At 37.5% G+C, this 22,540-nt stretch overlaps 1 protein-coding gene across 1 annotated transcript in view; it reads left to right on the forward strand.

Annotated features, from left to right (window-relative positions):
• LOC116449773 (transcription initiation factor TFIID subunit 4-like) overlaps window positions 1–22,540 on the forward strand; it is a 147,718-nt gene that overhangs the window by 17,815 nt on the left and 107,363 nt on the right. The window contains exons 3-9 of the mRNA XM_032121596.1: window positions 1,101–1,232; window positions 1,961–2,188; window positions 3,069–3,191; window positions 4,841–4,930; window positions 6,762–7,019; window positions 16,365–16,470; window positions 20,561–20,675. Of these exons, the coding sequence (XP_031977487.1) occupies window positions 1,101–1,232; window positions 1,961–2,188; window positions 3,069–3,191; window positions 4,841–4,930; window positions 6,762–7,019; window positions 16,365–16,470; window positions 20,561–20,675 (1,052 nt within the window). The remainder of the gene's footprint in view (window positions 1–1,100; window positions 1,233–1,960; window positions 2,189–3,068; window positions 3,192–4,840; window positions 4,931–6,761; window positions 7,020–16,364; window positions 16,471–20,560; window positions 20,676–22,540) is intronic.

The following is a 22,540-nucleotide window of genomic DNA, read 5'->3' on the forward strand; positions in this document are numbered from 1 at the left end:
CACTGGATGTTCTTTAAAGAAGTATTTTATGTAGGTTTAATAGACAATGTATGAATCTAAAAGAAGCAGTTCTTTATAAAAATATGAATTTTAGAGTAATATAAATTAAAATGCAAATCAAGGAAAACTAGTTTTATCTTGTGAGAAGCAACATCAGCCATGATTTATTACTCTATCCACTTAGAAAATTTGTCTTTTCTGAGTGTGTGAATGCAAATCTTAATAAATGCAAGTTATAAGACACCAGTGTGGCCTCTATTTTTATTAATGAGTGGTTCTTATTTTGTCATAATTGCCATATTGTGTGATGTATTTAATTTATAATGGTATTTCCATTCCTGCAGAATTAAATAGCAACTTCTTTGGAGACATTTTTTTAATTCCTAAATCTTGTCCTTTTGTAAGATGGCAAGAGATTTCAGTCTTGCAATGAAAGTAAATCAGAAAATAAATAATATATTTGCTGAACATGATAAATTTCCTGACCTGTAGAATATACTACTGACTGAAAGGCTGTGGGTCAGTCATTTTCCTTTGTCTGCACTTCACATTGCAGTTGCTGGCTGGGTACAGAGCCTGTGTTCTATGACAAAGGTTCTCCCAATGCTTGGACTTCATTTCTGTGCAAGTTAGTTTCTATATAATTCAATCTGAAATTATTTTAAGAATATTTTTCTTCTTTCTAAATTTTCTGTCCATATTAATTTTCATAAAGAAAAAGCACTAGAACAGGCCAGTAAATACCAAGAGGACCAATATGTGTTACTGGCAATGATAGACTCAAATATTGATGAATACTGACGTGTAAATATTACAACTGAATTAATGCATCAATACAACATCAATTTTTTTGCAGGTCACGTTTGTTTTTTCTGATTTTTTTCCATATAGCTACACAAGTAATGGCTTTTAGGAGAAATATTGCAAAGCTGTCATTGAACACGAAAAAGCTAGTTTTTCCAGTATTTGTGAATATATATATATATATATAAGAACACATAACTAGATTTTATTTTTTTTTTTTGCAGTACTAATAATTATTTATTCTTGCAATCACTATTATTAAAAAATTACTAAAATGCTCGTTTTTCCTTTATTAGCAGCCAACATCCGTGGCCGCCTCCAGCGTCCGCCTGGGCCTCCCCGTGCAAGCCAAGGTGGTGCCATCGACGGCTGCGCCCGTCAGTGCCACGGCCACGCTGCCAGGAGGGGCTGTGCTCTCCCACACCACGGTCAGTGGGGACAGCCAGAGCCAGGGGGCTCAGGGAACAGTGCCTGTGTGTGGGATACGGGCAGGGACTGTAGTGGTAGGACAAGGAGAAAAGGGTTCGAACTCAGAAGGGAGATTTAGGGCAGATATATGGAAGGAATTGTTCCCTGTGAGAATGGGCAGGCCCTGGCACAGGTTGCCCAGAGAAGCTGTGGCTGCCCCTGGACCCCTGGAAGTGTCCAAGGCCAGGTTGGACAGAGGTTGGAGGCTTGGAGCAACGTGGGGTAGTGGAAGGTGTCCCTGCCCATGGCTGGGAGTGGAACTGGATGAGCTCTAAGTTCCTTTCCAACCCAACCCATTCTATCAGTTTATGGTTTACCTGGTTTTTTGAAAGTGAATTTTAGTGTTTTATTGCAAATGTAATCCTAGAAATTAATAAGGAATGTGTAGTCAGACTGTGTTATGCAGGTGATGAGTGGTAGCCTAGATCTTATTTTCTGTTGTTTCCTAGATGATAACAAATTTCAGGGTAGCTAATTTTCTTTAAAGAAAAAGCTCAAATCAGCTGGAGTGATAAATACTGTTGGAGCAGTGGACATGCTGCTCTGTGTTTGTCCCTGTTGAGGGCTGTGGTATGTGTTGTGTGTCACCGTGTCACCAAAACAAGCTTTTCCTTTCAAGAATGCTGTTGTTGAGTAAAAGAATTAAAAGAAGATAATTACCTGTTTTTTCAATATAAAATATTAATAGGTATCAGTAGCTACGACGAGTGCTCAAAATTTGTTCAAGACAACAGTAGCAACGGGAACTTCATCTTCTCAACAGCCTGCAGTGATCACTGGTGGACAGAGCCAGGGCTCAGCCCAGCCCCAAGGTCAGCCCCGGCTGCCACTCCCCCCTCACACAGCAGCACAGGTACCAGCACAGCCCCTGGTCATTCCCAGCTCTCCTGTGCCTGGAACTACGGTTGTATCGCAGGCAAGTTTGAAAATAGTGGAAACATTGTTTTCTTAGTACTTTAGCAACTCCTCGGGTCTATTCAGAAGCAAGAAGAGCTTTTTCTTCATGCAAGCATGTATCCCCTGATGGAACAAATACTGGACAAACAGGAAAACCCTTCCTCTGGTTTCAGCTAAATGGGATACAAATTCTGAGAGGGAGGAAGAGCACTTGTGGTCAGCTTTCCCCATCCTGCCTTGTATGTGTCACTAGTGAAAGAATTATTCTGTTCCTGCAGGCAGAACAGTCAGACCTTCGGTCTGTGAACTTCATGATTATCCTGTTGCTGGGCCTCAGAACTATGGTTACACTGCAGTGTGACGTTTCTGTTTCTTGGAGCAATTACACCATGTAAAAACAGTGGCTTGTTTTACTACTAATGAAAAAAAGATTAGATATGATGATGTTTGAAGACTTACTTCTAATCTGATTTTACTGCTGTAGCTGCTTTGTACAAAAACATACTGAATCAATAATTTAACAAATGAAGATAGCTTGGGGAATGTTTGTGCATTGTGTATTGGGCATCTCAAAGGGGAATGCATCTCCAGCAAATTCTTGTGTTACTTCTCATATTTAAGGTTATTTGTACCAAAGCAGACTGTAAAATATAAAATGTATTTATTTCATCAATTTTTTTGTTGTTATTTGCGAGCTGTGATGTTCAGTTACATAAAGAAGATAAGAAAGTCTCAGGTAACAAGCAGTAATAGCAAAATAGCTGCAGACATGTTTTCCATATGTCCTGTCTGAATTGGAAAAATGTCATCCTTTTCCTTATTTGTAGTGGTCAGAGCATGCATTGATTGTGATGGAAAAATAGCATGGAGCTGATACTTGTTTTCTGTGGCTTTTCCAGGAAATGCAAGAGAATGTGAAAAAATGCAAAAACTTTTTAGCTACCCTGATAAAACTTGCTTCTCATAACTCACCATCACCAGAAACATCCCGCAATGTGAAAGCTCTGGTTCAAGATTTGTTGGTAAATATTTATGTACCTTTTGTCAGTTGTCTATTAAGCTTGTTATTTATGGATGCTGAAAACTATTGCTTTGATCTTAACAATTCTTTTGGCTGTAATCAAAGTGAAAGGGGTTGGGCTTCATCAAAATGCAATATTCTGTACGTTACATATATGAAAATCTATTAAAGGCAGACTTCCTCTTGGTTTTTGGAAGGGGAAATGCAGCAAAGTATTTATTAGGCAGTTGTCAAAGCCACTCTTGTTTTGCTGGGTAATATTTTGGTTATTTCTTTAGTAAAATACGTGATTTTTCCTTGAGGATTCATTAAGGTTTTTTTTCCTCTAAACCCTGGTCTTTTCTGAAACAACAGGCTCTTAATTGTTTGAAGCACAGAACAACTGTAGATACATGCTGTCACAATGTGGGTTAGGGTTTCTAGGACTGAAGGAAAAGTATTTTCCTGAGCTGGTGATTTTCAGCTGTTCTGCAGACATGCCCCTGTGTGGAGCCTTAGTGGCACGGGGATTTCCAGTGGCAAAGCTGTTTTAGACAGAGTCCTTGGGCCCAGAAAAAGGCTGGACTTGCTGCAGTCTTCAGTGCAACGGGTGCTGCAGTGAATTGTATAAATGAGCTGCAGACAGATGTTACTGTGGAGCTGGGAAAAGTCAGTCTTCTTAAAAGAAATGTAAATAGTCTATGAAGAACTTGGATTTAAAAGTAGTTGCTATTAATTTCTTTTAATTCATTGCCAGAGAAGTGTGTATCTTATAGACAAGCCTAAGGCCGTTTTCAAGTGTGAGCCATTCAACAGTCATATTCAGTGATTCCAGTAGAAACATGTTTTAACTTTTACAAACTTGAAAAGAGTAAATAAGTAAAGGTAACTACTTACAGTATTTTAAACAAAGTACCAAGACACGTAATAAATATATTTATTGAAGCTTGTTTGGGTTTGGTTTTTCTCTTGTTCTGTATCAGTCAGGAAGGCTAATTAATGTTTTTATTACAACCTGAACTTGAACTAATGATACTTCAGAAGTATCATAAAATGCACCCAAGTTAGAATTCTTTTCAATTTACTACTAAATAAGTGACTGATTATGTATTTGATATATTTATAAGTGTGTATTTTGAGAGTATACATACAAATTCACTGAGGAGAACATTTTATATCTACTTATAAGTATGCTTTTTATGTATGGCCATGCTTTACATATATAGTTTTATATATACAGATTCTACAAGTTAAATTGTACCATCAGAATTGGTTATGGAATTATTACAAAGGCTGACAAATTTTATATTTGTAAGGTTATGTCAACAACCTGTTGTTGTTGTAGTTTTCTTTTAATTTAAAGAATGAAATCACTGTGTAAATGTTAGCAAGAGAGTGGAGTCCCAAAAGAGACTTGAGTATTTCCAGAGCCTTGTTTTGTCTTAAATTGTGCATCCCCAAGGGGCTTGTCTGAATTTTGAGTGGCATGTTACGTGTTTGAATTAGTGCTTGACAGAAGGATCTTAGAGAGGAGCTAAGAGACTTCAGCTCTGGAAGTTTTTGCTATGGCAGCCTATTTAGCTAGAGAGATATGTGTATGTATTAGCTGGGAAAGAGGCAGCCAAACAACTGAACTGAGATGTTAACACTTTTCTTTTCTTCACGCTGAAGGATGCAAAGATTGATCCAGAAGAATTTACAGGCCGCCTTCAAACAGAACTCAAATCATCTCCTCAGCCATATCTTGTACCTTTCCTTAAGGTAATGTGAATATTGTTTGGATAAATTTATTTCAGTGCAAAATTTCATTACATTAAGTCTTAGAATATCCTTTTTAAGTGGTATTATATTCACTGGTCCAGAGCAGGACTACACTTTTTCTACTTCTAAATGCCGCCCATTTCTGCCAAGATCTTGTCTGGAAGTCCCGTGCAGGCTCCACCTGTGTCAGGCCAGGCCGTGCTGCTCACAGCTTGTGTGGCCCTGTGCTGCCCTGGGCTGCTCCAACAGCCTGGGACAGTGGTGAGAAGTAGGGAGCTCCTACAGCAGGGAGATCTTGTGTGTTTGGGACCTTGGCTGAGCTTTAAGAAAAATGTACTTGCTTTCCAGAGCTGATCTGGAGTTCACAGCTCGAGTAGCCCTGATCTAGAGTGTTGCAGTAATTAGATTTTAAAGAAAAAAGCAGCTACTCCCTAGGTTGGAAACCATCCGTTGGCTATTCTGTAGTGATCCTTTACTTTTATAATAAATACACTTTTCTGTGGTAGTAAGTAATTTTTTGTGAAGAAGAAAAACATTCACACAAAGAGTCCCAAGTTATTTCTACAGAATGCTTCAAGTAATTTAATAAGCTGTTTCCATACTGTTTTTCTAATCTATGTTTGGGTCATTGGTAACTTTCAATCCACATGTAACAATAATTATGAAAAACCAAACTGGATAAAGGTGCTGATTAGATGATTCTGCTTCTAATCTGGAACTAATCAACAGTAGAATTTCTGATGTGATACCACATAGATTTATTGTTGGGTCCTAAGTTAGTATATGTGAGGGTAAATTTAACTTTTAATTGGTTCTGTAAATTAGCTACAATAAGTTCCATATGCAGGGTTATATACAAACATAAAAAGCGTGTTTAAGTCCCAACAAAACCACAAATATTATTTTAAAAGTATTTTCGGTCTAGTTCAAAATTTCTCTGTTTAGAACAGATTTCCTCTCTCTCTTCTCTCCCTGCAACTTTGCTCAGAACTTTCTGCTTCTGTTTTTTCAAGTTATCATTAACTCTTGTTTGTGGCTTTTACTGCAGTCACTTCTAGCGTCATGATAAGTTTTGATTTATTTCCTTTCTTTGAAGTCCTTTCTGGGCAACAGGCATTAAGTTTTTAGATCAATATTAGAAGTGTAGAAAGAACTGTAGCTTGGGCTAAACACTACTGCATTCTACAGCTGCCTCAGGGAGCACTTCAAAAGAACACTTCTGCCACTTAAAAAGTAAAAAGTTTGTTCATGAAGGTACAGTACAGCCTTTTGGAAGTATGTTCTCCTTGAAGTGGTATGAACATGGAGCTTACAGTAGTACACTTTTTTATTCCAATCACAGTACATTACTTCAGAAACAATACAATAAACAGCTACTGCTGTAGGGCACTGAGAGTGAAATCATCTGGTTCCAGGTACTGGAGGTGTGTCAGGAGGAGTAAATTGGTGCAGCTTGCCGCTTCTAGCGTGCAGTGGGAATAGGGTTGTTCTGTGGTTCTACCTTTTCTGCTTCCATTTCTTGCCCTTCCAAAGACCTAAGCTATAAGTTCTAGATAGTCTTGAGAAGAAGAGTGTTGTATTTTACTGCTACAGTGGATTAAGGGTACATGAAAATCTACAGGGTTGCTAAATCCAAGCTGAAAGCTTATTAAAAATGTAAGCTGAACTTTCTCTTACAAAGTATGTTCAATCTTATTTCTGTTTGATGATTAGGCAGTTAGTAAAATTGGAAAGAAAGATCCATTCCTTTAATTATGTTTCCAGCTAATTTCAAAATGCTTTTTGTCAATCTGCTGAATTTGATATTTCATAAACTTTCTTCTGTTTTTAGAAAAGTCTACCTGCACTGAGACAATCTTTACTGAATAGTCAACATTTGGTTTTGCAAGGACAGCCGTCTCAGCAGTCACTCCAACAAACCAAGCTCTCACAAGTTATACCTCAATCTGCCTCGGGAAGCATTTCCTCTGTTGTCACAACGCAGACAATAGGAATAAGGCAACCAAACAACATTTGCACCGTCTCTGTATCAAATACAGTGCAGCCTCCTCAGGTTAAGGTGGTACAGTCAAATCAGAGTTCTCAACTGGTAAGTACTATAGAATAAAAGAGGGTTTCTTAATGGACTGTATAGCAGTTTGCAGTGTCACTTTTATTGCAGCTTGTTTGGGAAAATTAGTTTTTGTTTGTATCATATTCTGTGGTATGTGGTAGTACCTCATTTTCTCTCATTTCGCATGTATGCTCAACCATTTAGATAAGATTATTAACGTAAATTTAAGGAAGTGCACTCTTGGCCTTTTTGTCTGCAACAGAGTGATTGTTGTATGAGCACAGTGGAATTTGAGGGAATTACAAATGTAGAACAGAAAGCTTTCCAAGATTTGCAGCCAAGAGTTTAATGTTAAGTATGTCATTAGGTATGCTGCTTTTCTTTAAAATTAAAATGAACTCTCATTTTAAACTCTTCTGCACACAATTATAAAATCTTGTAGAAGAATAGCTGTGCTGTATCAGGATGTTTTGTTTAGAAATAATGCCATTCTCTGTTACTCACTGAACTGTATCTTTGTTGTGCATAGTGGAGTATTATGTGCTTAGATTCATTAATTTCAAAGGCACTATCAGTAAGGCAACTGTACAGCCAGGTAGTCACTGAGAGCGTGCTGACTTTATCATGCTGTTACCCAGGATCTTGTGTGTATGTTTGCACTTGTAATTAAAAGATGTTAAGGATTTTACAAGGCCTTGAGTTTATACAGGCGTTACTACCCTTTGTGAGAGTTTCCTTGTCTGTGGTTTCTGTGTATGTGTGAGTAAAGTACTTCACTTAGGTTTCAAAATCATATAGACAGGTCCAGAACAGGTATCAAGTTGGTAAAAAATTTATATTATGAAGGTCAAGAAATGCATACGTGATAATGTAAAACCTTACAGTGATCTGTCCTTGAGTTTATAGGCTCTATAAAGCATTTGAGTAATTTGTAAGGTGTGTCGAGAGAGAATATTTCTTTTGCTTTAGTTTAAAAGTTGCAGTGTACAGTCTGAAAATACAGTCTGAGCTGTGTCTTGAACGTTACAAACACTTTCTAGTGGTTAAATTATTAACTTTAAAATAAAATTAATATAATTTAATAATCCTTTAGCGAGCATAATTTTAATGTGTAATAACATCTTGAATGCTAAGATTTCTGACTCTGGCAGTTGTAATACACATGAGACAGTTGGGTGTTTTTCACCTTAACTCAGCTGCTTCAGTGCAAGTCCAGCCACTTGCGTTCTTACTTTTTCTGAGATGGCTTCTCCCCACCCTGTCTAGATACTTGTATGAATTAGAAAAGTGTTCCTCACACTCTTTGTGACATCTCTTTGGTTTGTCCATGTTTCATGACTGAATGGACAGTAGCTTTGGCTCTTCTGGGTAGGAGAGCAGAAACTGGTGATAATTACAGGCAGTAGGTGTAAAAATTACTCCCTATCCCAGGGTAAGCAGATCTCTGCCCACAGCTGACAGATTGCTTACAAGTAGAAATGTCCATGGCCAGTAAGTCTGGCCTTATGTCATGCCACAATCTTAAGACTAACCTACTGCCATGTAACACAGCTTTTTCCAGTATTGTGCAGCCCACCTAAAGTGCTCCTGTGCCCGCTAGGCAGGTTGCACCCCACCTTTTGAGAAACACTGATGTAGGACAAAAATGTGTAAGACCACAGGAATTCTCACTCTTACTATTATAGTTCTGGTGCAGTATTTCCCAATTGGGATAAAGCCAAATTTCTGGGAGAGGCATATTCTGCCTGTCTCATGTCAATGGATACTCAGAGCAAGCAATCAGGATGTTAACTTGAGTAGAGATTAACAATGTGAAGAGCTTTTTTGACATGCCTGTGTCGCAGGAGGAGCTGAAAACTGCTCAAGTAACATTGTGGAGATTGATCTGATGGGCAAGAGAAATTGGTTTTCTGTCTGTAAGGAGGTCACAGGTCTAGGGCTGAATTTTCATTTACTGGGTGCATGAAATGACCCCTACATTTCCAAAAGGTCACAAATTGTGCAGAGCAAAACTATGGTTAATACTACTCCTTTTCTGGAAAATATTTGGGGAGAATACATTAAAAATCATAATGTATTTGCTTTAGTGTGAAACTGTCTTTTCATATTTCCTTTAAATTTATCAGTCGTTAGTTAATAGAATCAAACATTACATTAACCAGGCACTTAATGACCCTCAAAGTAGTTCTATACAGACAAAAGCAGCATCAGACATCAAGAGTTACTGCATCAAAAGATCTTAGCACAGAAGCCATCAACTCAGGTTCCAAGCAGACAACAGAGCAGCAGCTCCATATCACCCCAGTAATTGCTCATAAGTATTGATTTTTTTGTAGTGACAGTGATCACACTGTCACAGCTCTCAGTGCTCCCCAAAATCAGAGCACAGAAAGAGCTGCTGGCCATCTTGCCTTGGACTTGTCCGGAAGAGGAAGATTGCAGCTGGCTTGCCTGAGGGTGGCCAGCACTGATGGAGGAACTGGCTGAGCTCCAGCTTTTCCAAGCCTGAAGCTCATTGGAGAGAGTTCCAGCTGGCTTTGCAAACTGTCCAGCTGCAGAAGGGCAAGCCTGTTTTAGAATATAGATCTTTTCATACCAGCCAATTTACAGTAGTCCAGTTTCCCTTAAAATGTGGAGGGGTCTGTTAGCTGTTCCTTCCTTTGACTTTTCTGTTTCTCAAAGGTGTCAGCTTTGGTGATGCTTTCTCCAGTTACACTGAGGTGCCTTGCAACATGAAAATCCCATGTACACTGTCAGCATGCAGCGTAGCTTGCACAAAGGCTTTGAAATGTACAATGTTAGCAGACACGAAACAGGAGACTTTTTAATCTGTTTTGTACTGGAATTGTGTTCCAAACTATGAAAAACAATGCTTTATAAAGCTAGATAGTGCTACTTCTAGGTAGAGAAAAGGGGAACAATCTTAGGCTAATATTTTATTGATGAGACACTAATGAGATAATCCAGCAATCAATTTTTTAAATTGTTCTAAGTGCAATGTTCAAAGTTTGTCTAAATTGCCATTCTTAGAGTCCATGTGCTCTGTGTTGCCTCACAGATGCAGACATTGCCTGTCTTGTTTTGGGTGTTAACAGCAGGTAAAATTTGTATGAATAAGAGAGATGTTCTTTGTTACATGTGTTGAGGTTGTAAGTAGATTGATGAGTAATGGAGATGGATTTGCACTTTATGTGTTGTATTGGCACTGACTGCATCATAAGGAGAAAGTACTCCTGGAGGTTAAAGCCAAGTATTAAACTTGAGTGATAAAAAACCCCAGTAAACCAGTGATCCATCTTAATTAAAACAAATTTAATTATATACAAAGCGGTATAAAGATTCATGCAGGTCTAGGATTAGGAGGGATGTATGGAAATACATCAGCACTAATTGTGCACAGTGTCCAGAGGGTAGACTCTGCCATATTCTAAGTTACATTAGAACAGGATTTGCTCAAACATTTACTGACACTTTCTCTGCACTGTCACAGTGGTTGGAGTCTCTCAAAGTTGAGATAGAGTAATGGAATTTGGAAACAAGATACAACAGCAGAATAAGAATTACGTTATATGGGGATGTTCCGCTTGGCTTTTTAATTCTCCACTGAAGCTTTTCTGGCATCACTTTTCTGTTCATGAATGAATGTAATTTGTACACATTTTAGTGAAATTTTAGGAAATCATTTTCTTTTTGCCTTGTCTGCAAGGCAGCTTAGAAATGGAAGAGTGATAGGCGGCTGTTTGGATAAAAGGAGTATTTTCTATTAATGAACTAATAAAGATCTAGCCACTGACGTGGAATTCGGTGTGCAATAAAATTTAAATTAAAATGGATGTCGAGCAGTAGATGTCTGGGATCCATTGACAGGAACAAAGCCTATCCTTGACAAATTGTATGCCTATTTGAAACACAGCCTAGTGAGTTTCTGAGCTGTTATCATGGACTTTATTTTCAGAATTTTGTGGGCTGTACATTAATATAAGGAGAATATTGTCAATTATTGCTGTTTAGAAATCAATAACAAAAGGCCAGGCTTGCAAGCAAAGATTAAAAGAAAAGCTTAAGATAATTGAACACACATAACTTGGTCAAACACTGATCATATGGGAGAATAAAAGACCATTATTTGGAGCAGACCAAGATGGTATAAATATGAATTACAGGATATAATTAAATGAAGTAGGATTTAGGTAGGATATAAGGCAAAATATCCTTAAAGAAAGAGAGAGTATTAGATGGTAGATCAGACTCCCGGAGACAGTGATGAAAAAGTCGTAATTGAAAACACCCAAAAGTAGACCATTTGACCATTGTAGGAAGAATTGTATAATAAATTGAGGAGCAGGTGGGACAAGTGATCTTGTGGCTTCTGTTTTATTTTTCTTCATTTCTTTGTTGAAAACCTATACTCAATGGAATAATATTGTTGTCATATTAACATTAAAATTTATATGCTAAGTTTTTAAATAGTCGATTCATTTTATTTGGGAAGAAAAATAATTGCTTACGCAGATTTTGAGGCACCATTGAAAAACTGTAGCTGCTGCTGCAGTATGGTAAGCAATGGTAAATATGAATTCTAGGTCCATAAAAGCATGAACATTGTAAGTTAATGCTGCCAGATTACATGATAGCTGAGGTTTGATATGACATTTATCTTCAGGAGTGAGTAGACTGATAAATCACAAGTGGCATAGCCACAAGTGAGTTAGCAAGTGTTTACTCATGAGTGAAGATAAATGTCATATCAGACCACAGCCATTCTGAATTTTATATGTTTATGCATGTCTTGTTTCTTCCTTCCACAATTTTTTTTTAACTTAATTCAGAGAAAAAAATGCTTGGTAAAGGATATATTTTTCAAATTTATTTTTGTTTTTCATTTTTCGCAGAAGCTCTTGTTTACTGTGTTTTTGTCTTTATTTCAGTACTTGATAGGTTTAAGCTTTTGGATCAGATGCTTTTGTTGCAAAGGGTGATTTCTGTGAATTGAGCCAGGCTGGTTTTGCAGGTCTTGTCAAGTAAAAGGGAGGCAAGTAAAGGCTGGAACCTCGTGCATCTGCACTGGTCCAGGAGATTTGCAAAATCCTTGTCCTCAGAAACTTTAGCAATCAGTTCTCATCTAATTGTCCTACAGGACTTTTCCTTTCAATGGTTTGTAGGTAGTGGCTCTTATTTCATTTTATCTCTCCTGTGCAGGCATGAGAAAGACTGATAACTTCTGTTCCCTTTCTGCTTCTGAACGTTTTATGTATTTTGGCTGGATTCTTTCTCAGTCTATATGTGTTGGTTGTGTTGTTGATTATTGGTCTGTGTTCATGCCTGTAATTTGTTCTCTGTCCTGCAAGAACTTACACAGTAGAAGATTCACACCTGTCATGGAATGATCATCGCCTTTTGGCTTGAGATTAGCACCAGAGAGAACCATTACTTTATTCTCACAGAGTTATTGAATCTACGCTTTTTGAAGAAAACCCTTAGGGGAAAAAAAGAGAGTATTTTAGCTGTTGCCTCTTGTTATTCTGATTATCGGTAGTGTGATTGTTCTATAGCCTTTTTGTCTTCATGAGTCTGCTGCCTTATGGAAGCACCTTTGTATAAACATCCCTTTTTTCACCTGTGAAAATATAGTCAGCTTTAGCAAAGGACAGAGGAGTTACTGCAGTGTTGAGGGGGTGAGAGGAGGAACTGCTCTGGCAGAGCAGACAAATGGTGAATCAAAGTGAGTGTGAACAGTGGAGAGAAGATGACAAGGGGAGAAGTGCAAAGATGAAATAAAAAGAAAGGGAGAATACGTTCTATTGTGAGAAATGTACATCTTACTTTGCAGAAAAATATTATTTTAAGGAAGAAAAATTTAGGTAACTGTTCACACATTGCACTTGAAGAAGCAGTGCCGTGACTTTGCTGCTTTAGTGTGTTCCTTGAAGAGCTCCAAAATGCAGCAGCCTAGGACATGATTCTTCAACTTCAGATAAATTGAAGAGAAATAACTAGTATATGACAGTACTTCCTATCTCAACACTGTCTTGATGATAATTTTTTTTTGTAATTTTGCCATTTTCCAAACTCTATCGAATCCAGACAATGACTAAATCACATTCTGTCTTTTCTATTTTCTGTGCCTTTGTTGTTCTATTGTTGTGCTTGCTGTCTCCAGAGGTGTACATAATTAAGATGCTTCCCCTTTTAGTGGAGGTGGAATAATGAACAGTTTCTGTAAGCTTTGAAGACTTTTATATTTTGTCTTGTTACGTTTTGTGACTCAGCACTTTTATAAAATCCATGGTGATGTGTTTATGGACACAGTGGTGAAAGATTGGAAAGGACTCCTGGAGGTGTCTTGTGCAGCCTCCTGCTTACACATTAGGATGTCTCCCATGTGACCAGTTATGATTTGAGTGTCTTCAGGAAGAAATTACATGGCCTCTTGGGGTAGCCTGTTCCAGAGCTTGCCCACCCTCGTGGTAATTTTTTTTTCTTATATTACGTTGAAATTTCCTATATTCCAGCTAGTGTTTTTTGCATTACTTCCTTCTGCTCTCCACATCTGAAGAAGTCTGACTCTGTCTTCTGTACATCTTCCCAAAGGTCGTTGAAAACAGCACTAAGATCTCCCCTTTTCTGAAGGCTGGAGTAATGTCCCTGATAACCGCAGTGTCCTAAAACTTCTGTATCTGCTCTCTGTCTGGGTCAGTGCTTGTGAACTGCTGAGTGGCATTCAGCTTTGATTCAGAATATGGATCGATAATGTGACATGGAGTACACTTGTTGTGTGTACTTCTAGTCTGTGAGAAATATGAAATAATTTGAGTTAATCATCTCCCAGACCAGCTTGCTAGTACACTTGCTCATTGTCTACAACTTTAAGGTCAAGCTCAGGACTTAATGATAATTTTTATGATGTTGGGAAAACAGGCAAGAAGATTAGAACTGTTTGAATTCTCTTAATTGATGAAGTGTGGCTTAGATAGTTTATAAATTTTAATGCAGGATCCTCTAATGCATTGGTTTTTACTATGTCTCTAGTTTGCCTGCAAAGAAGTTACATACTCTGTTTCAGAAACAAATTGCTAATATTAATTCCTTAATGACTTCCGGATCTGGAGATTGCATGTGTGTAGAAACATTTCTTAAAACTCCAGTACAGAAACTAGGATTTAGTGTAAAATGCTACTCTGAGGTCTGGTGCAGTTGTTCTTTTGAAAGAGTATGTGCTTGTTTCTGATTGGTTTCTGTGTGGAGTTGAAGATGATGATTTTGGTCTCTGCCCCTTGGAAAAGTTTGTTTCTCAATAATTTTCTGCACTCTCAGCGTTTGTATGTACATTGAAGTCCTAGTACAGTACATGACAAAAGAAAAGTTTTTGGAAATTGGAAACATTGGCATTCCTATGTCATCTTAAAAGGTTAAATATTGTCCTGTCTTTAATGGTGTTAGCAGCTCATTTTGTACGGTATTCACATTAAAATATTGTTCAAGGGAAACAGATTTTGGTTCTGAACTGTAGAAGTTGCTTCACAGAGAGGAAAAAAAAGGTAATTGCAGAGGATTACTGTAATACCAGATAGTGGTTCTGTCCAGAGGTCCCACACATCTCCTTTATGGCCTGGCTTCTGGCCCATTAGGGTACAGCAGTTTTTCTTTACTATTCTCTGTAAACTTGTCCAATAAATTACTGTAAAAGTGGCAATATTCTCCTTTTTCATACCAATGTAGGTTTTTTTCACGTGGACTATTGTCTTTTTACCAAAACCACACTTGTTCATGTTTCCTGTGCATCAAAATGCAGTTAAATTCAACTTTTTTCTATTATTTTCACTGATCAACTCTGTTTCTTTCCTGTTTTTAAGCATGGTAGCTACTTTATTCTTTCCCCTCTGAGTGTGGCTATTCACTCACTGTCTTGACCAAATAAATTTATATCTATTTGCTCCATTTCTGTGCTTAGTAGAGATGCTACATTTTCCTTCAGTGTCCATAGTTGAAGCTGAATCCTTAATCTTTTTTCCCTTTTCTCTTTCTGCAAGGTGGTTATTGCTAATACTTCTACATCCACAGATTTATTATAACTTTTCAGCTCTCTGTATTTTAGGATGTACAAAATGCAGTTGTGTAACTTCAGAATGGCCCTATTTTTTTTTCTCCAGAGTACATCACAGGTCCCTCATGACTCTTTTCTTGTTTGTAGTTTTCACCTGCCTCCCTTTCCAGTTTTGGAGCCCTGGTTCCTGCTAATGGAACGGTTTCCTCATTGCTCAGCCTCTACTTTTGCGTCTCATTTGCAGATGCTGTTTCTCCTTTCCTTTTGTCCATAGGTTGCTTTGCAGGCAGAGGTTTGGCTGTTTGTTGTCCAGCTAAGTCAAGTGTGTTCAGATACTCTCTGTAGGAGTGGTGCTGAGTGGAGGTGCAGTGTGGTGCTGCCTTCCAGGAGGGAATGCTGCATCCCACCTCGGGGGCCAGCAGACACCTCATGCAGTGGGAGGAACTCAGTTGTGCCTGTGAGGAGCACGTGGCTTCTGGAGTTGCCATGCTTGAGTTGTGGCTGGAATCTTACCTGGAGCTATTTGCCAGTGGTTTATTTTCGAAGTTCAGTTATGGGGTTTTTTACAGCTCTGCAGCATCCACACATCTTTCTGAATCTTCTGTTCATTATGTCTGTGCCTGCCTTGTCCCTGATCATGTGAATGTACATTTTGCTGTTGATTAAACATGACCCTTGCACGTGGTTTGTTTTTTTTTTTTAATTTGATTTGTTTATGGGTCAAATTTTAAGTTTCTAACCCAGGTTTAGTTTTGGGGAAGGACTTCAGAACTTGAATTAGTAGTAAGTGAAAGCTTGAGAATATCCAGTTAGCATATAAAAGATTCATAGTATATGATCACCACAAAACTTGGTTTGCTTTCTTGTGTATATCTGACTTTGAAACCCATAATATTTTAGGATTTATTTTTAGTATGTTTTCTTTAAAAAGCGTAGATACTTAGTGCAAGGCCTGATGTTTGTAGGTGGATACCACTACAATTATTGCAGCATTTTCTTCTACAAAACTGCTTTTCTTCCTAGTAAAATTTCTGAAGACAAAAGTCTAAATTTTAATATTAACCTTATGACTTTGAAATACATTTTTAATGAAGGTTGTGAGATATGACATCTGTGTCGTATATGATTTGATTTTTTTTTTTAAAGCATAATGGCAAAATAGGTATATACACACACACACAACCACATGCATTACATGAATATGACTTTTGTCACCAGCTGGTTGTGCTTGTAGAGATCCACGTGCTTATCTTGGTGATTACAGGTATTAGTGTATTTACGTTGTGTGTGTTTGTGTATAAAGAGTATAATGTAAGTATACTTTTCTTTAATAATAGCAGATTATCCAGTCAACATCTGCTCAAACTGTGAAACGAACCCCTGCTTGCCAGACTACCCAGATTAGGATGCCAGTGGTAATAACTCAGACCATTAGACCACAAGGTATGGGTTTAAATGTTTTAGTGAGATTGTTACCTTTGTATGAATTTCGTTGTAATTACAAACGAGTAGCATGGAAAAACTTACAGTGTTGACATTGGCAACATTGTTGACATTTATTTTTTACCTCATGCTGGCTGAAGAATGCATGTTTTCATGTGCAGTTTCAAGGTGTTTTGGACCAACACAGTGAAATGTTTTGGAACAACCTTAGGACTAAACTCTCACATGTTTAGCTCCTTACTTAGCAGTTTTTCATGGAAAGTTCTAAACCAGGTCAGGAACTTGGCTCTCACTGTCCTAAACTGTAACTCTGGGCCAAGAAAGAAATTCTTCATTTTCCTGAAGCCTAGTGGTTACCTCAATTAAATCATCCTATTTCTAATTCATACTCCTGAAGCAGAACATGGCAGTCCCCATCTCTGCAGCTACTGAGGTCAAGGTGGGAGCCCTAGGGAAATTTCTCAAGCCTCAGGTTGGTTTTCTTTGACTCCTGTCAGTATGTTTACTTTTTGGTGAGGTCACAGACTGACAACGGCAACCTGACATGCCGTGATTAGCCACAGCATGTGGTTTGTACACACCTTCCTCATCTGTCTGTGCACAGGTGGGTTCATGTTTGGCTGATACTTCCCACTTTTTAAGAGGATTCTTGAAGCCTCCTTGCTTCCTAATAAATACCCATTTGTTTCTTTCTACCACTGAACCTCTTAGGCTCGGGTTTTATTTTTCCTGAATATGTGTGAGAGTATCTTACTGGATGTGGGCATTTACATGATTGAGGGTTTGTAATGGAATACAGAGCTTGTCATCTTCAGGTACTGAATCAGGAATCAAACTAGTTTAAATGCACATAAAAGCTATTGCTGCCTACTCGACTTCATTGCTTGGTCGTTTCTGTTCTCCTTGGGAAAAAAAGCACCAAAAATGTGTAAGAGCAGTTGATGTTTTACTTGCTCTGTTCTCTTAAGGGAATCCAAAGGTTGAATGGACACAGAGACCAAGCTGTCGCTGTAATCCTGTAGGCTGTTTTTCCAAGTTAGGAAGAAATACATTTGCTCACCATAAGATGTGTTTATTTGATAGCACTGATACTCATGTCTTGAGTTTATAACGTGTCCATGCATCTTATAGCATGAGCTTTCACTTCTGACTAATGTGTCTGAGAGTGAAGGCAGATTTCATTTCTTTACTTGTTCAGTCTCCAAGTTGTGAATGTCAACAGTGTGCTGAGAATTTGCATGATACTGGCATCTTTTTTTTTTTTTAAACAGTAGATTCAGAATGTGAGTTCATTCTTGGTAGCCCTTGATCAGCCAGTGCAATGCAACTTAACTGGCAGTTTGGCTTGTGGTAGATGGTGGTTTCATATAAGCCAATTTATGCAAGATCCTACTTTCTTGTGATCTTATTCCAATTCTCAAGTTTGGTTAAGCCCTCCAGTATATTGTTTTATTTACACAGACCAACAAACAAGAATAGGCATTTAGAAAACATCCCAGTATGAAATCAGTCATCCTGCAGCCCATGTCTAAGGGAGCAGTCTGCCTGTGTGCTGGCAGCACTGTCAGAGTGCTTCATTGTGATATAGTGTTAAAACCTTTTCCTGTAAACGCCAGTGTAATGATATTTTATACTGACCTAGGTATTCCTGCAGAAGGAGATAATATACTGGAATAGGACATCATCTAAATAAAAACTACAGTAGCATAATTTTGTGGAGTGTGACTTGCTAAGCATAGTTACATCAGAACTGAGCTGACCTCCACAAAGTGCTGCATTTTCCTCCTTGACAGGAGTGAATCTCCCAAGTGTAAGGTCTCTTCAGTACATCCATGTGAACAGACTGTAATGCTTCTTAAAACAGTAGTTTAGATAAAATTGGCAGGGTTTAAGGACTTTCATATAAATAAAATTACTTCCATGCCAGTGGAAGTAACACCAATGTTGCTGCATGAAAAATTCACACTCCTTTACCAAAGCACTCTGCTGGTATAAAATTAGGTGAATTCCATCTTATGGATGGAGGAATTGAGCCAAATAATAAAGTAATTAACGAGAGTATTTGTTGCAGCTATTTAACCTATGCTGGAATACAGCTAGGAATTTATAAGTGCCTAAATTTGGGCTTATTTTTCTAAATCATGCTAATTAAAATTTGAAGCAAGAGTCCAGTGGTGAAAGACTCTGTATGTCATTACCAATCCCATGAAATATCTAGGCCCACAGGTGATTTTAATTTTCAAAATATGCTCTGCCCCGTAATAAAAATGGATGTTTTAGGCATATTTTTGTCTAACCCTTAGTCATGCACAGCTGTGATCTATTTAAACCAGAAAACTTAAATGTCATCCCAAATCCTACATTCACTTTGCCAGATCCATTGAGTAGAATTACATATACTTGGGATGAATGTGAGACTTAATTCTTCCATATCCAGTGCAGACATACTGTTTTCCTGAGACCAAGAGGTGAACTGCTCTGTTGCTGTACCCTTTTGAGTTTTGGGGGTGTTTTTCGATGAAAAATTATCACCTGTAGAAAACAAAGCATTGATACTGATTCCAAAGAAATACAATATTAATTCTGGAGGAGTGCTGTTGCTTAATTTTGCCATTGCAGTAATTTTCAAGGTTAACACGTTTTTAATCTTCTAGATCTTAGTTGTACAAAGCAGAAATCTGCTAATTTTTATTATTGTATTATTTCTTTCCTTCCTTCCAGTTCACTTAGTAGAAAACCTTTCCATTAGTTCATCTGGAATAGATGAATGAATTGTCTGGTCCATGAACTAATGCTGTCTGTGACATCTCCTGGACCTTGAATATTCCGATGACAAAATATTTTTATTCCCCAGGCTTGACCCTGAAGTCCTAAATCTGGTTTTGTATTTGCTAATGTTGAGAGTCCACATTACAGTTTATTTATACAGATGGAGAACTCAACAAACTCTATCAAATTAGTTTCTCGTTAAGATCATATGTTGGAGTTGATGAAGACTTCAAAATAAAAAAAAAAAAAAGCAATGCAGAACTCATTCAGAGCTAACAGCTTTGTATTAGCCAAGAAGTGTTCTTAAAAGGATTTATTAGGATAGTTGTGTTTCAGGTTTTTATTATTCATGAAAGAAAAATACTATAACTCTACTGAGGTTCTTACCATGCCATTTATATGCAACTGAGTCATTGGGGTGCAGGAACAACTTCCATGTCCTTCTCAAAGTCTCAAACACTACATCTGTAATGCTCAATAGAATGGAGTGATACACAAGAAAAAGGTGAGGTCTTTTAAATCAAGTAGACATGAGTTATTTTTACATGCCAAAACACAGGTGGGATTAAAGGAAACACAAAATGTAACCCAAGTAAATGTGTTTAGGCAGTCAAGGAGTGCTTACTCCAAAAGTTTCACGTCAGAGAGGAATTAAGATCTCTTTAATTTACTGAATGTCCACCTCACTTTGGCTCATTTAGAAAGTCCTGTTTTACTTGTAATTCAAGATCTGTAAAGTCTAGATACAGACATGAATTATTTTTGAATCATTGTTTTCAAGATCAGAAAGCAAAAGACAAACTGTTATGGGGGGTGTGTGTCAAATTTGGCAATAGTGTTTTTTCTTTTATATGCAATGCAAAACATTTTAAAATACATGCAGTGCTTTCAGCTCTGAAATACATGTTTTTCACTGCAATAAAGAACAATTTCTATATAGAAAATGTAAAAGACATAGTTAATGCCCTGAGTGACTCTGACTTGAACATTTCAAATTCTCCTTCTTTATTCTATATACATTATCCAGAAAAGTGGTTTACTGGCAATTGCAAACACACTTATAGCCATTATAAATATTATAGCTGTATATGGCCAGTGGTTTTCAGTTTTGGAATCTTCACTGTTCTGTAGATATTGAACAAACTGTAATGTTAATATAAATTTTGTATTTTAAATTGTTCTTCTTCAGCATGTAATCTTTAAAAATAATAACTTCCTTTGTTTGCAATTTACAGACAGTTAAATTTAGTTCCTGGACAGAAGGTTCTTTGATGTAAATTGTCTAAGACAGCTCATAATAACATTGCTTGGTGTTTTTCAGGCACAGTAGGGAAGGCACCAACAATACAAGCCAGTAAAAGTCCTGGGGGCTTTGGTGTTCAGGTCTCTGCAAATCAGAAAAACAAGCTGAATGACCCTGGAGGTGGTTCTTTCAGGTAAAAAAAGAAAAAATAATAATGAAAAAATGCGGTGGGGTGGGGGGGTGGATCTGAAGTATAAAACAGAATTTAGAATTGGTGTAACACCAGAGGGCAGTCTTTTACAATAATTCCTGTCTTTTTTCACTGGGATTGGATGGCAATTTTCATACTTAATTCTATTTTTTAAAAAGGGAGGGGATCATTACGTATCTTGAGGATTTTTCTCTAAATGCACATTTTAATGTTCAGCAAAACCCTAAATTCTGTGGATTATAATAAAACTTCTGCTGAATGGAATTATGTGCACGAGGATTTAAAAGAATCTCTGGTGGTTGTTATGTATTGGATTCTACTGCTCCTCTGGAATGTGTCTTGCTGGGAAGATCCTGGTTGTGAGGACAAGGCCTCTGTGGAGAGGCCCCTCCTCGGCCAGGGACAATCCCAGGGGTCTGGGCGGGGATCCCTGCCTGGGGGGAGTGTTGCTCTTGGTTTTAAAGAGAAGACTTTGCTGCATCTGAGCTTCCTGTGCTTCCTTAGCTCATAGAGGTTGGGTGGTTTGTGGGCCCCTGTAGGAATCAGGTGCTGCAAAGGTTCAACACAGTAGCAGTGATGCACTGAGCTGCTCTGCCAGTTCTTTAGTACTCCGAACTTTTCTTCATATATATTTGGGATATTTTTACTTTTTGTAATGAAAAGCAGATCTTATGTTTACTGCATTTTGCTCTTGCTAACACCATTTTAGTTGTGTTAAAATATTTTCTTTCTTTATTGAATGACAAAATATTCCTAGATTTTAATGTTCATCTAGGATTCTTATGTTGCTCTGACATCATCAAACCACTAATTAATTTTCAGGCTTATCCTTTTGCAGGTGAAGTAAAAGAGAATTTGTAGCTCTTTGAAATATCTCTGCTTTGAGGCATGTCAGTATTGTAACTAATAGTGGTAGTACTTAGTATTAATCTGGAAGCAAAATCATTCAATTTTTCATTTTCCAATGCTTTTGCCTCCCACTGAGTATTTAAATGAATTAAAATGTCTGTTGGGTTCAATTGTACTGTCTTAATAAGTATTTTTTATGTTTGTAAGCAACATGAGCATTTATTCTTCGTTAGTATAGCTTTCAATTTTACATACACCAAAAGGGACAGCATTTTTTTAACTGGGTGTTGTAAACTGTGCCAGGATTGATTCTTGCATTCACTTAGTTTATACATAGAATATATTAGGTTAGCTGGAATTGTTAATTTTCCCTTGGGGAGAAGCAAGTGCTCAAGGCACTGATTGATAAATCAATAAATCTTTAGTGAGTTTGGTAAATAAGCTGTCAAGGGTGTATGTCATTTTTCCTCTAGAGAACAAATTTTAGTCAGAATGAATGTGTTTGTTTCCTTACATTGTTTTCTCCTTCTAAATAGTAAGACACAAAGCTGCATTTAAATAAGTCCATAAAATTGCAAGGATTTATTAAACAGCAGCAAAGATCAAGCTTTTTCCTGATATCTTAACAAAGAATTCAGTTGTTTGCATATTTGCATTTCAACCCCTAACCTCTCCTGAGGACAAATAGATGTCTGACTATTAAGCCTAAAGGCACAGAGCTGGAAATCTGTATTAATCCTCTGAATGCTGACTAGTTTTCCTCAACATTCCCAGCGTGTGTGAAGAATGTGTTTTTAGCCAGAAGGCAAACTGGCATCTAAAGCAAAGCAAGAATTTTGAAAAATAGTTGTGTTATGTATAAATTTATTTTGCCCTTAGTGTTTTATTATTGCATATTTGTTTCATTATTTTACATTCTGCTTTCTTTAAAATAACTTACTTGAGCTTTTCACTTTTGTGAGCCAAGTGTTGGTCACTAGAAACAGAAATTTGAACTT

This window comes from Corvus moneduloides, chromosome 12 (assembly GCF_009650955.1).
Source record: "Corvus moneduloides isolate bCorMon1 chromosome 12, bCorMon1.pri, whole genome shotgun sequence".
Lineage (NCBI taxonomy): Eukaryota > Metazoa > Chordata > Aves > Passeriformes > Corvidae > Corvus > Corvus moneduloides.